The 12,746-nt window shown below is 54.9% G+C and overlaps 1 protein-coding gene across 3 annotated transcripts in view; it reads right to left on the reverse strand.

The window, feature by feature from the left end:
- The window catches only part of LOC119450199 (liprin-alpha-4-like), an 81,624-nt gene that overhangs the window by 40,056 nt on the left and 28,822 nt on the right, over positions 1-12,746 (reverse strand). For all 3 annotated transcript variants that reach the window (XM_049665703.1, XM_049665702.1, XM_037713582.2), the window contains exon 14: positions 9,612-9,831. In XM_049665703.1, coding sequence (XP_049521660.1) covers positions 9,612-9,831 — 220 coding nt within the window. The remainder of the gene's footprint in view (positions 1-9,611; positions 9,832-12,746) is intronic.

Consider the following 12,746-nt stretch of genomic DNA (forward strand, 5'->3'; position numbering starts at 1 on the left):
CTGGTGCGGGACCCCTTTGGCTCCCCTCCGTGCGGGCGTTTGTGCAGTGCTGGTGCCGACGGTTTCAGTAAACGGTTTCCGTCAACTCAGGGCTTTACTGTGTTTTTGCGTGCGTCGCTCGGTAGCCCCTTGCGGCCTCTGAGCTCGCGCGCGAGCGGTGCTGGAGGCGACGGCTGACGCGGCCCTGTGGCTCGCTAAGCTCGAACCCGCGGTGGTTGGTCTCCTGTGAGACACCAAGAACCCACACTGGCGCCCAACGCGGATTCAAAGGCTCATTAAGCCTTTGTCTGTGCTTAGCCGAGTCAATACGCCTTAGCGAATTGGACTCGCCGCGTTATGTCTGCTAGGCGTAGTGACCTTTGTCCTTTGTTAGTGCTAGCAGACGCCGCGTTGCTCGAGAACGGGGCCAGGGCCCCCCTTGAGCAGCGCACTCCTGCACCCTCGCTTGTAACGACCCCCTGTGGGGACGGCAACGTGAGGCGCTACGTACCAGCTCCCTTTGGAGCAGTAGCGTTGTTTGAAAACGGGGCCAGAGCCCTCTCCGAACAGTGCACACGGGCACATTCGTCTGCCACGGCTCCCTTTGGAATGCCAAGCAGTGCGATGTCGCAGCGCTCCCGATCATTGACTCCTTCGGGAGTAAACGGAGCGCAGCGCGGAAACGGGGCCTTAGCCCTCTCCGACTTTTGCCCGTTGGCTGCTTCTCAATTGAACAGCCAAAACCAGTGGTATGCCGCGGCCCCCTGTGGGGAACCTTCAATCACGGCGACCACGAATTCCGCTCATACGTCTCCCTTTGGAGTACACTCGGTGGCGCCCAGTGGCACACCGATCGAGCACACACCTGTTGTATCAACACTGGCTGCTTCTCAATTGAACAGCCAAAACCAGTGGTATGCCGCGGCCCCCTGTGGGGAACCTTCAATCACGGCGACCACGAATTCCGCTCATACGTCTCCCTTTGGAGTACACTCGGTGGCGCCCAGTGGCACACCGATCGAGCACACACCTGTTGTATCAACACTGGCTGCTTCTCAATTGAACAGCCAAAACCAGTGGTATGCCGCGGCCCCCTGTGGGGAACCTTCAATCACGGCGACCATGAATTCCGCTCATACGTCTCCCTTTGGAGTACATTCGGTGGCGCCCAGTGGCACACCGATCGAGCACGCGCCTGTTTTGTCAACGCTGGCTGCAAGCGGCCTAAGCAATTCACGTATAGCTGCCTCAAGTGGCAGCTGTGAACGACAGCAGGCGCACCCCGCTAGGAGCCCTTTTTGCTCTGGGGACGGCGGCGCGCCGGCCGGTATCCCTGTGGAAACCGCGCCACTGATCGAGCTGGACGTCAGTTCATCCTTGCTCGATCGCGCCGCTAACGCGCCAACGGCTCCCTTTGGAGCAGGCGCACAGACGCTGTTGCATAACGCCGCCGAAATGATCCAGGCGCTCTCTGGGGCAGTTAAAACGCTGTCGGCTGTTCCGAAATGCGCTCACCCCGCTGTACGGTTGGCAGTCCCGACCTACAGCGGATACGGTGACCTGCTCAGTGCCAGGGACTACTGTTACTCCCTCGCACGCTACCAGAGAGCTCTGGGTTTGAACGATCAGGATGTACTCGGACGCGTCGTCCCTGTTGCACTCACTGACTCGGCGGCTAGGTGGTACAGGCTTTCCGGACACCGTGCAACAACCCTCGAGGAGTTCCGCGCGGCATTCCTGCGTGAATTCCTACCCGCTGACTACGAGAGTCGGATGCGGCGAGAGCTTGGGCTACGTACACAGGCTCCTGATGAGTCGCTTCAGGAGTACGTACGGGCGATGCAAGACCTTTTCTTAGTCGCCGAGCCCAATGCCTCGAACGAGGAACGCGTCGAACGGGTGATCAGGCAGGCACATCCGACCTTTTCGGCGTACCTGCGCGGCGGCCGCTTCCGAAATCTGGAGGAATTAGCCGCCGAGGCAAAGCGCATTCAAGGCGACATTATCGCCGCGCGCGCCTATCGCCCACCGCCGCCCGCCAGCGAGGCCCTTGAGCCGAGCTGCGCGTGGAGAGAGCCTGAGCCCTTTCCCCAACGGCAACAACCCGGCCAAGCTGCCTTTGCGGCTGCAAGCGGGTGTGTTTGGGAGCTGAGCGCGCGCGCTCTCGACCCCTACACGCACGGGAGACGGGCAGCCTGTGCTGAGCCACCGACCGAAACGCATGCGCAGGGACGCTTTTCGACCCAGCGCATCGCGGAGGGAAACGCTCGTTATCAAGCGGCGAGCCGACCCCGGCAGGGAGCTGAGGCTGCTCCGCCTCGGGAAAGATACCGCGGCGGAGTACGCTGTTTTCGCTGCCAACAACGAGGGCACATTGCAAGGGATTGCACCGCGCCCCGGTCTCCTGTGAGGTCGGGAAACGGGATAGCAGGTCGCTCGTGAAGGCACGAGTGACCGAACCTTTGCTTGTTCCCTCGGCGTACCGAGCAGGTTGTGTTGCTGGTGCGCACGCGCCGTTTATTCCGGTGACCATTGCCGGCCGCGAATTTTCGGCGCTGCTGGACACGGGCGCAAGCGCTTCGTTGTTCGGCGAACAGGTTTTGTCCCACTTGCAAAAGCACGCAGTGCGCTTGCGGGACTGCCGAACGACATTCAATCTTGCGAAAGGCGTGGCCCATTCGGCTGGCGCCGCAAGGCTGACTGTCAGGTGGGGAGAGCGAATGAGACGCACGCGTTTCGTTCATCTCCCAGGGCTCAGTGTTCCTGTGATTCTCGGCCGGGACTTTCTCCTTAAAACTGGGATCGTTGTGGACATTGCGAATGGCGGCTATCGCGACGGTCAGTTCACGTCGCTAAAGCCGTTCATCAGCCCGCCGGCGTCCGATCTTGCCTGTGCAGATGGGGCGTCGGAATCGTGTCGCGCGCCGAGTTCGGGGGCAAGCCCCCGAGCTTCGCGCTCGCCCGCTCATGGTCCCCTTTGGGATCGAGAGGCACGGCACGAACCGTGTCGCGCGCAGAATTCGGGGGCAAGCCCCTGCGCTATGCGCTTGTCGACTCACAATCCCCAGTGGGATAGAGCGACACGGCACGAAGAGGCACCACATCCTCTGTCCGCCTGTGCGGCTCATTTGGATGATGCACAGAAGGCTCGTTTGTCGGCACTGTTACGCGACAACGCAGACCTTTTCACCGATCAACCGGGCTGTACCGATTTGGCGAGCCACGCGATCGAAACTGGTGACGCGCTTCCTTTGAAGTGTAACCCCAGGCCCGTCAGTCTTGCCAAGAGGCAGGTGATTGATGGTTTGCTGGACGAGATGCTATCGGCCGACATTATCCGCCGCTCGTACAGCGCCTGGGCGTCTCCAATTGTGTTGGTGCCTAAGAAAGATGGCAGTCATCGCCTGTGCGTAGACTACCGCCGTCTGAACGGAGTGACTCGTAAGGATGCCTATCCGCTTCCTACGATTAGCTCCATTGTAGGAACCCTGGGCAGTGCGAGGTACTTCACTACGTTGGATGCCTCGAAAGGGTACCTACAGGTCCGGATGGATGCGCGTGACCGGTCCAAGACCGCGTTCACGTCCCACAGAGGGTTGTTTGAGTTTACTCGTATGCCCTTTGGTCTATGCAACGGTCCTGCGACCTTTCAGAGACTGATGGACCGCGTCCTCGGGGAAGCAAAGTGGTCATACTGCATGTGCTACCTCGACGACATCGTGATTTATTCACGAACCTTCGAAGAACACTTGGCCCATGTTGCCGATGTGCTCGAGAGGGTGCGGGCCGCCGGGATGACTTTGAATCCTGCGAAAGCCCAACTAGCGCAAACCCGAGTTCAGTTACTGGGGTTTACGCTGGGCGAAGGCTCCATTGAGCCGGACCGGGAGAAACTTCGGGCAATCCTCGAATTCCCCGCGCCCAAGGACGTACGTGGCCTTCGCCGCTTTTTGGGAATGGCCAACTTTTACCGGTCGTTCATCCCGTCCTGTGCCCGAGTGCAGGCGCCCTTGAGCAAGCTCTTGGGTAAGTCGGCCGAGTGGCAATGGGGACCTGAGCAGCAGCAGGCTTTTCGCCAACTGTCTAGCGCCATTGCGGAGACAGCGCAGCTCAGACTCCCCGACCTGACCAGACCGTTCGTTGTCCAGACCGACGCGAGCGATCTGGGTTTAGGAGCAGTCCTCCTACAGGAATACGATGGCGTGTTGCAGCCGCTGGCCTTTGCCAGCCGCTCCTTGATACCGGCTGAGAGGAATTATTCCGTGACGGAGAAGGAGTGCCTCGCTATCGTGTTTGCACTACGTAAATTCGATGTCTACCTTGATGGTACGAAATTCGTAGTGCAAACGGACCACAGTGCGCTAAGCTGGCTGATGCGGCTCCGTGAGCCTGCGGGCCGGCTGGCGCGCTGGGCTCTCCTGATACAGCATTATGACTTTTCTGTGCAGTATCGAAAGGGGAGCACTAACGTGGTAGCTGACGCGCTATCTCGTGCCCCATTGTCCACCCAGAGCTTTTCTCCAGGTGCAACAGCCGCTGCCGGTGCCTTAGCGCCAGCTAGCGTCGGGGGCGAAACGAGCGGAGAGAGAGGCGAGTCCGCAAGCGGGCAAACCTGTTTCTCCGCGCTCCAGGCAAGCAGCGCGCCGGAAAGCGTGCGTGCGGGGGAGCTTCTCGAAAGCGAACCCATGACGCCGATGGCTGCAGTCCTGAGTGGGGACGAGACCAACCTCCCCTTTGGGAGAATTGGAATCGCTTTCAGCAGGCAAGAGCTACTGAAGGCCCAGCAAATTGATCCGTTTTGTCGCGGAGTGAGCGACGGTCTCAGGGAGACGGAGCGCCGAGACGCTGCTGGTAGTGCGGCGGGCGCAGGGGGGCCGGAAACAGCGTGTGTCGCTGAGTCCCCCGCGGATTTATATTTGCTGGATCATGATGGGCTCCTGCTGAAATACATAGCCACCGATGATGACGCTGTGGACCCGTTTAAGGTGGTTATCCCCAAAAGTCTGAGAAGCGCACTGTTGCGATGTTCTCATGACGAACCCTTGGCCGGTCATTTGAGTGGCTCTAAAGTTTTTGCGAAACTAAGCCAAACTGTGACCTGGCCTGGCATAAAGCGTGACATTTTTCGCTATTGCCGTTCCTGCCATGTCTGTCAAATGGTGAAATCAAGGGGTGGCAAGCCGCCCGGGCTGATGAAACCAATCGACAGTGAGCGTCCGTGGCAAGTGGCCACCTGCGATCTTATGGGGCCTTTCCCCAGGAGTAAGCAGGGGTTCACACACCTGATGGTAGTCGTTGATCATTTTTCTAAATGGGTGGAACTGTTTCCGCTTCGTAAAGTGACAGCGCGAGCGGTGCTGGAAAGGCTACAGGAAGTGTTTTGTCGGTTCGGCTTTCCGAAAAGACTGATTACGGACAACGCGTCCTATTTCACCGCTCGGGTGTTTGGTGCTACGTGCCGTTCCCTGGGAATTAATCACTGCACCACTTCGCCCTACCATCCCCAGTCCAATTTGACGGAGAGACTCAATAGAACTCTTAAACCAATGTTAGCGGCCTTTGCCGAACGTCAAAAGGATTGGGCAGACCACTTGAGTGAGCTCGCGTTCGCAGTCCGAACCTCCGAGAATCGCTCAACTGGTTTCTCTCCCGCCTTTCTCAATTTTGGAAGGGAGTTGGCTAATCCGGTGACCAGTGTCATGCAATGCCAGCTCGGGGACGAGGAAGCGCCGGCAGACTGTTCTGCTTACGCTTCAGCACTTCGGGACAGGCTTTGTCGGGCTCTCGGTAGAGCAAGGCAGAGTTTGGCGTCGGCCAGGGCCCAGCAGAAGGCTCAATACGACCGGAAGCATCGCCATCTTTCATTTAAGGTAGGTGATCTCGTCCTGAAGCGCAACCACGCTCTTAGCGATGCGACCAAGGGGTTCTCAGCCTCGCTCGCTCCTAAGTGGCTTGGTCCGTACCGAGTGGAGAAAGTTTGGTCTCCACTCGCGTACTTGCTGAAGGATCCCTCTTCGGGAAAACTCAGCCGTGCCCATATCGCCGACCTGAAGGCCTTTGCGTCACGGTCCGACGAGCTCGCGCCAGTGCCCAGTGGCATTGCGCGCAAGCAACGGGGCACACCCGGAGCAACGGACCGCATTCGGACCACGCACCGGTACAATCTGAGGAAGCGGTCACCTGTGTGATTTCGCGCCGGACGACGGACTTTTCCGCAACCGAAGGCCCTCAGTAAAATGCGTAGCCTCAGTGGGCTAGCTTCTTTACGGCCAGTGCACGAAAATAAGCTAGCCCCAGCCCAGCGTATTGCAAGTGTGTTTATGTAGTGTTTTAACAGTGTGCATTTTTTTTCCCATTTTTTTAAGTACGCCCGCTGAGTGTATTTATGTTTTTTCTTTTGAAAGTGTGTTTTCGCGTGTACAGCCTTATAGTTTAATTCATTACGTGTTTTTTTTTCTTGTACGTAGATGGTGAAGATTTTTGTTTTTCTTGTTCTTTTCTTTTTCCTTTTTTTTTTTTTCACTTTGCCGAGAAGGGGGTTGTTGATTTGCGCGGTCGTCAGGCACGGTGGTGGACAATGGTCCCATTGACTCGTCGGTGTGAGGGGGACGAAGGACGCTTTGCGCCTTCTATGGCGCGGCGCGTTGTGTACGGCGATGAGCATGGCGGTGTTTGGGAGTGTTGCGCAGCCATGGTGAAAACCGCAAGGAGTGTGTGCGTGCGTGTGTGTGTGCGCGTGCGTGCGTGGTGCCTGTTGCTCTTCGAAGCAACCAGAAGTCGCACCAACTGCAGCATCGGATCATCGTGGACACTGAAGGTGGACGGGGTCACTGACCCTCTGACGTCAGACCGAGAGACCAGCTCTCTGCAGTCGCCGCCGCCGTGCGAACGCCTTGCAGCCACGGTTGTGGCTGCCCCTTCCATCTTGGCTCCGGCGGCGTGGCCAGCTGACCCGGCAGTGTCCTGCCCCATCCGGCTGGAGTTCGGGACCGCCACCACCACGAAAACAATAACTCCGATCTACCAACGGTGAGCCCGTTCCTGCAATCAAGGCTGCCCTCGAGACTCCTACGTCTTCGGCCACCGCCCCTAGCCACAGAACTTTACGCGCCGCTTCCCCTTCGCACCTTGGACACTGTCCCGCGCCAGCGGCCGACTATTTTGTTAATATTTCTCCCCCCTCTCGCGGCAATTTTTTTTTTATTATACAGCGTAGCAGTTTAATTTTTTATTTTCCCACGATCCTTGTATATAATTATTATTTTTATAGTGCATGAAAGTGTTTTGTTTTATATGTCGGAACGCGGTGTTTTAAGAGTACTTGCTGGGCTGAGGTTAGCATTTAGCTTGTGCATGAAAGACTCAATTGTCTTTGATGCATAAGCCCCTACTAGCTGTTTCGCCAGGCTGGTAGGGGGGCATTTAAGGAGAGGAGGATGTGGGGATTGAGGGTTGCGCCGGCATGATCGCGCGCGCTTCGCCTGCTCTGCCATCCCTCGCCATCGTTCCCCGCTGGCCTCCTTCTCCGCCCGCGCCGCCTAACCGGTTCCCGCGGTGGCGCTGCGCACGCGGCGGTTGGCGGTGGGGGCGGAGCGCTGACGTCACTACGCGGCCGGTTGTCGGCCGCTAGCGGGGAAGCGTGGACTTCTCTCCGGGACCAGCGCACGGTACGTTCATGCTTTCCTCTCGTCCGCCGACACCTTTGTGACTAGGACTGGAGCTCGCGCACGGTGCCTTTGCCCGTGCGGGGAGCGCGTACTTTGTGCTGATCCTTTCCCGACGCTAAGCCGACGAGCGGTGCCATTAGTGCTCGCGCGAGGTCGTACCTCGCCGAGCCGCACTTGCCGAAAGCCTAAGCCGAAGGATATTGCCCGTGCTCTCGCGAGTTGACCCATTGGTTATCGCCAGAGCAAGTAGCATAGCCGCCGGGACTTTTCCTAGCGGCGTGTCCCAGCTTGAGCCTGTGCTCTCGCCGCGACGTGCTATAGGCGCCTGTTATTGTATTTTCGCCCTGGTGCGGGACCCCTTTGGCTCCCCTCCGTGCGGGCGTTTGTGCAGTGCTGGTGCCGACGGTTTCAGTAAACGGTTTCCGTCAACTCAGGGCTTTACTGTGTTTTTGCGTGCGTCGCTCGGTAGCCCCTTGCGGCCTCTGAGCTCGCGCACGAGCGGTGCTGGAGGCGACGGCTGACGCGGCCCTGTGGCTCGCTAAGCTCGAACCCGCGGTGGTTGGTCTCCTGTGAGACACCAAGAACCCACAACTTCCTGCGCGTTCCGATAGTGTGTAACAAGCCACGGCTGTCGGCGTTCAAGAATGGCACTGCTATGACAACAGCAAAGCAGGGCTATGGGCGGCAAGTGACGTGCGAGCTCAGCCGACGCATCGGTTGGTGGCCTGAAAAGGGGCTTTTTAAAAATGCAAGAAGGTTGCTGCGGCAGCCTCTCAGCTGGAGAAATGCAGAAGAATGCTGGGGCAAGATCGCCAGAAGCATCTCGCCATGTACTTCTCACTGGCTTTCACGATAAAACCCCACATCTGTCAGCTTTTCTTGCTTTACGCGAAGCTTGCCGATATCCTTCTCCAACGCATCCATGTGCTCCATGTAGTGCAGCGAGCGGAAGGCCCCTTTGCAAGAACGAAGCTCTGGAGGGACTGAATCACCTACAGGGCCTCCTGCGAGGACGTTGAGGCAGCCTGCCCTCTTGTATCATCGCCACCGCCGTCAATGTCGTTATCCGACGCAAGCACGTTCACGACGATCACCTCATCGGTTAGAAGCAGTGCGCTTTTGTTTCACTGGCAACATTGTGCATTGCCGGTGATCAGTGGGCGGATCAGTAATCTTCCGTTTCGGAGGCGAGTCAAACGAGGCTGAGAAATCGTGTGGCCAGGAACGACTTAGACTCATCCAACGAAGACGAGCACGTGCGCCTTAAACCGTTAGCTAAAATTGCGCAGTATGACAAGCCAGCCGGCCAGTGAGCCCGGCGCTATCAGCTCTATCAGCGCAGTTGGCGTGGTCCATTCTTGTTTCGGAGGGTGGCGCAGCGTAGAGCTATGGGCACAGCCCATTCATGTTCAGAGGGGTGGAAGGGTGACGGGACAGAGGCCCGTGAGGCTGGCGATGCGGAGAAGGCTGGAAAACCGCACGGCGGCGTGCAGCGGCTCGAATTTCGTTTTCTTTTTTCTTTTTAAGGATTTTGCATTCTACTAACTTTCGGCACAGATACCCAGTGGCTAGACTTCATCGTTATAACTGATAATGTGGCATGGGGCATTGTAGTAAGCAGGTTATTTCAGCATAGAAAACATACAAAAGTTGACGGTGCAGCAGCTTTTCATTGTTATAACCAATATGTTGTTAAAACCGGTATCATTATAAGTGGGTTCAACTGCACAGGTAAACTCATTGTAAAGGTCAGGCACCACACCGCTCACAATAGAACCGGGACAGAATTATTCCTTCGTTATTCAAGTCATTTCATCGTAGAGGTGTTCGTTGTAGAGGCGTTGTAAGCGTTTCGACTGTGTAGTGATGTAACCAACCCCGAATTTATTACCCCCATTAAGGGGAGTCTTCAAGGTAGTAAAATGAAATGAGATATCACGCGTGGTATGCCCTTTTCTTGCTCACAGTGTGGTACTTTGGCAGGTACTCCCGCTGGGGGCTGTGGTGAGGTGGCGGGCCAGCGGAAGAAGGTGGTGTGGACCGTCCACTAAGGGGTGGTGAACCTCGGTCAAAGGAGCGTCCTCGTGACAGCAAGCCTCCCAGGGGCTCGAGGCTGCTGCTGCCCACACGCGACTCTAGCTCCTCAGCACGCTGCTCTGTGTTTTGCTTCTCCTCTTGAATCAGCCTGAACAAACAAAAGATACCAGAATAATCATAACAGCTGCTGCCGAACTTACCGTATTTACTTGATTCTAACGCACCCTCGATTGTAACGTGCACCCATTTTCTGTGACCAAAAGAGAGGAAAAAAATTATTGACAGTACCGCGCACCTCATGCTTTAATGCAGAAATGCAACTATCGCTCAAGATTTTCTCCCAATACACTAAAGTTGCGATGAACAAAAAAGTCCCAGTTTCACCCGAAAGGCGAAGCATCGATTGCGACAGTAAATTAGTAGACAGCTACACAAAGTAAGGATAGTAGTTTTATCGGCCGCAAAAACTTGTAAACATTCGCTGTTTAACTAAATTGGTAGACTAATGCCTAAGCACACGTACTACAGCACATGTTCGAAGCTACAGGAGCTAGGCTCGAAGTGGGGTAGGAGGCGGCCATATTGAAATGCCGATGACGATATGGTAGCGCAAATTTAGGGTCGTACTCGATTCTAACGCGCAGGCAATTTTTGGACCCTTTTTATCGGAAAAAAAGTGCGTGTTAGATTCGAGTAAATACGGTAAGCCAGCTAGCAGTACTGAAATCACCACAACCTTTGAAGTGATTAAAAGATATTTTTTTAGCATGCAAGAGCCATGGAAGATTAGTTCAACACAAAGTTAAAATTTCTGGAGTGGTAGTTGCTCACAGGAGTAACACCTTTATTTCGAGAATAAATCGTTATCTGCAATGATTTCTCTGACAGTATGCATGTTCTGCACTTTTCTGGTAAGCAGTATCTTTAGCAACACAACAAAACATAGTGCCGCTGCTAAATACTTGCTGCTATTGCTGTCGTTCCCACTGTAGGCGGTGCACAACCATATCGACCGGTCCTATCGACCCGGACAAACCTTGTACCAACAAAGGCAGCCCTGGTCGACACGGTGTCGTTCTGCAAACTGCAGCATTTGAGCGCTGTGTGTGCGATCCCCATATCGGGTCAACGTCAGAGAGCGTTCACAGTGACATAGTATGCTGCCACATCAGCCAGGACGGCTCGTCCGTGGCGAAGTGAAATGCTCGCTTGGACGGCACCGAGCACAAGGGGCTCCGCAGCGTACACAACATGTGGTACTGTGCAGGTCTCTACACCGAATATATCGAATAGTAGATATTCAATTTGAGAATTTAATTATTTGAATGTTCACTATTCTATTTGATTACGTGATATTCAATATTCACACACCCCTAATAAACAGTGGGCCTTTTCAATTTTCGGAGTTCTGGCAGCCCACTGGCAGCCCGACGGCAGCCAGCTAGTTCCGGTCCTGATAAGAATTCACGTTGGCTGGGATCTAAAGACAACCCGAAGCTGCCCGAGGTTTGCAAAATCGAACGCTAGAATAGCTGACCGCGAGATAAACGTAAACATGCTACCAGCATGACAGTGACCGGCGAGGCTGGCGCGCGCAAGGCATAGACAGCCCATTTATGCGTTGCTGACTTAGAAAATATATACAGTAAAACCCCGATGATACGATTACGGCTGGTACGAATTTCGGTGTGATACGAATTCGTAACATTCCCCTGCCGAAATACATTGCTCACAATACGAAAAACATCAGCTGTTCCGAATGCGTTGCTGTACCGCTGCGGATCATATAAACGCATGAGCAACAGCGGCGGCTGAGCCAGCACAGCAAGATATGGGCATGATCCATAGTCGCCAAGAAACCGGCTACGTCACGCGGCTGCGCAATCTCACATTGGTTCCCCCGTCGAGTGGACCGCGCCACATCACAGCCTAGCTGATGCTTTTACCAGCAAGAAAGACGATGAGGACGGCTGCAGCAACCACAACCACGGCAGAAGTCACGACGGCCAAAATGCTTCCTGCACTCGACTGTGCTGAAGGGTTCAGTGGCGTGCGAAAACATTCGCGAGATCACGTGCGCGCACTTTTACGCCTTCCAGAAGACGATCGTTGACGATTTGGCCAAAAAGAAAACGCACATGGAGAGTAGAACCCCGTTAGTAGGTTTTTCAAGGGACCGCGAAAAAAAAAAAAAAAGTTGCGGTTTTGCCCGAAAGGCGAAGCAACAATTGCGATAGCAAATTAGCAGACAGCTCTACAAAGTAAGGATAGCAGTTTTATCGGCCGTATAAACTTGTAAACATTCGCTTACTAACTAAACATTAACAAGCACGGTGTCACGTGCGCCAAGTTAAGCACGAACACATCTCGCTCGATGACCACGGTAACTCGCTGTCAAAACTCTGGAGTAAGAAAATGGGGCAGCAGCAGCGAACGAAATGACCTTCTCGCTGTCTCTCGCTTTAAAGCGAACTAAACGTCAAAAGCACAGTGCATACTAAACTATCCGACACTAGGTGCACTTTGTCAACATCGCAGATCGTTTTGAAGATGAGGCCTGCGTGGGCGTGCACTTCGCACACGTTACAGATCGCTTTCAAGATGCGGCGCAGGCGCGGCCCATACAGCGCGGCTGCGCCGTATCAGCAACATGCTGGTCGCTAGTTGCAACGTACCGATCACTTGCTGCAATGTACAAGCTGGCTGCACCGCTAAATTTACATGACCACTACATTCAAATGCAACGTAAGATGCAGGAAAATGACAGATTGGCGACGTATCAAGGGGAGCTTAATACATGGAAGTCAGTGTAGGATTTAGGTCGGGACCGCGAAAATGCGACGTAGCAGCTGGGAAAACGCAGTAGCGAGGAACGCATCAACAGGGTTCTACTATTAAGAACTTTTTCTGCGAAAAATAAATTTTTTCTTAATTTTGTGTGTGTTTTGATGATACGAATTTTGGGTGATACGAATATTTCACGCGACCCCACGAGATTTGTATCACTGAGATTTTACTGTAGTAGTATTTGGGAATACGATCACTTTTCAGAGATTTTGCATG

This window comes from Dermacentor silvarum, chromosome 4, assembly GCF_013339745.2.
Source record: "Dermacentor silvarum isolate Dsil-2018 chromosome 4, BIME_Dsil_1.4, whole genome shotgun sequence".
NCBI lineage: Eukaryota > Metazoa > Arthropoda > Arachnida > Ixodida > Ixodidae > Dermacentor > Dermacentor silvarum.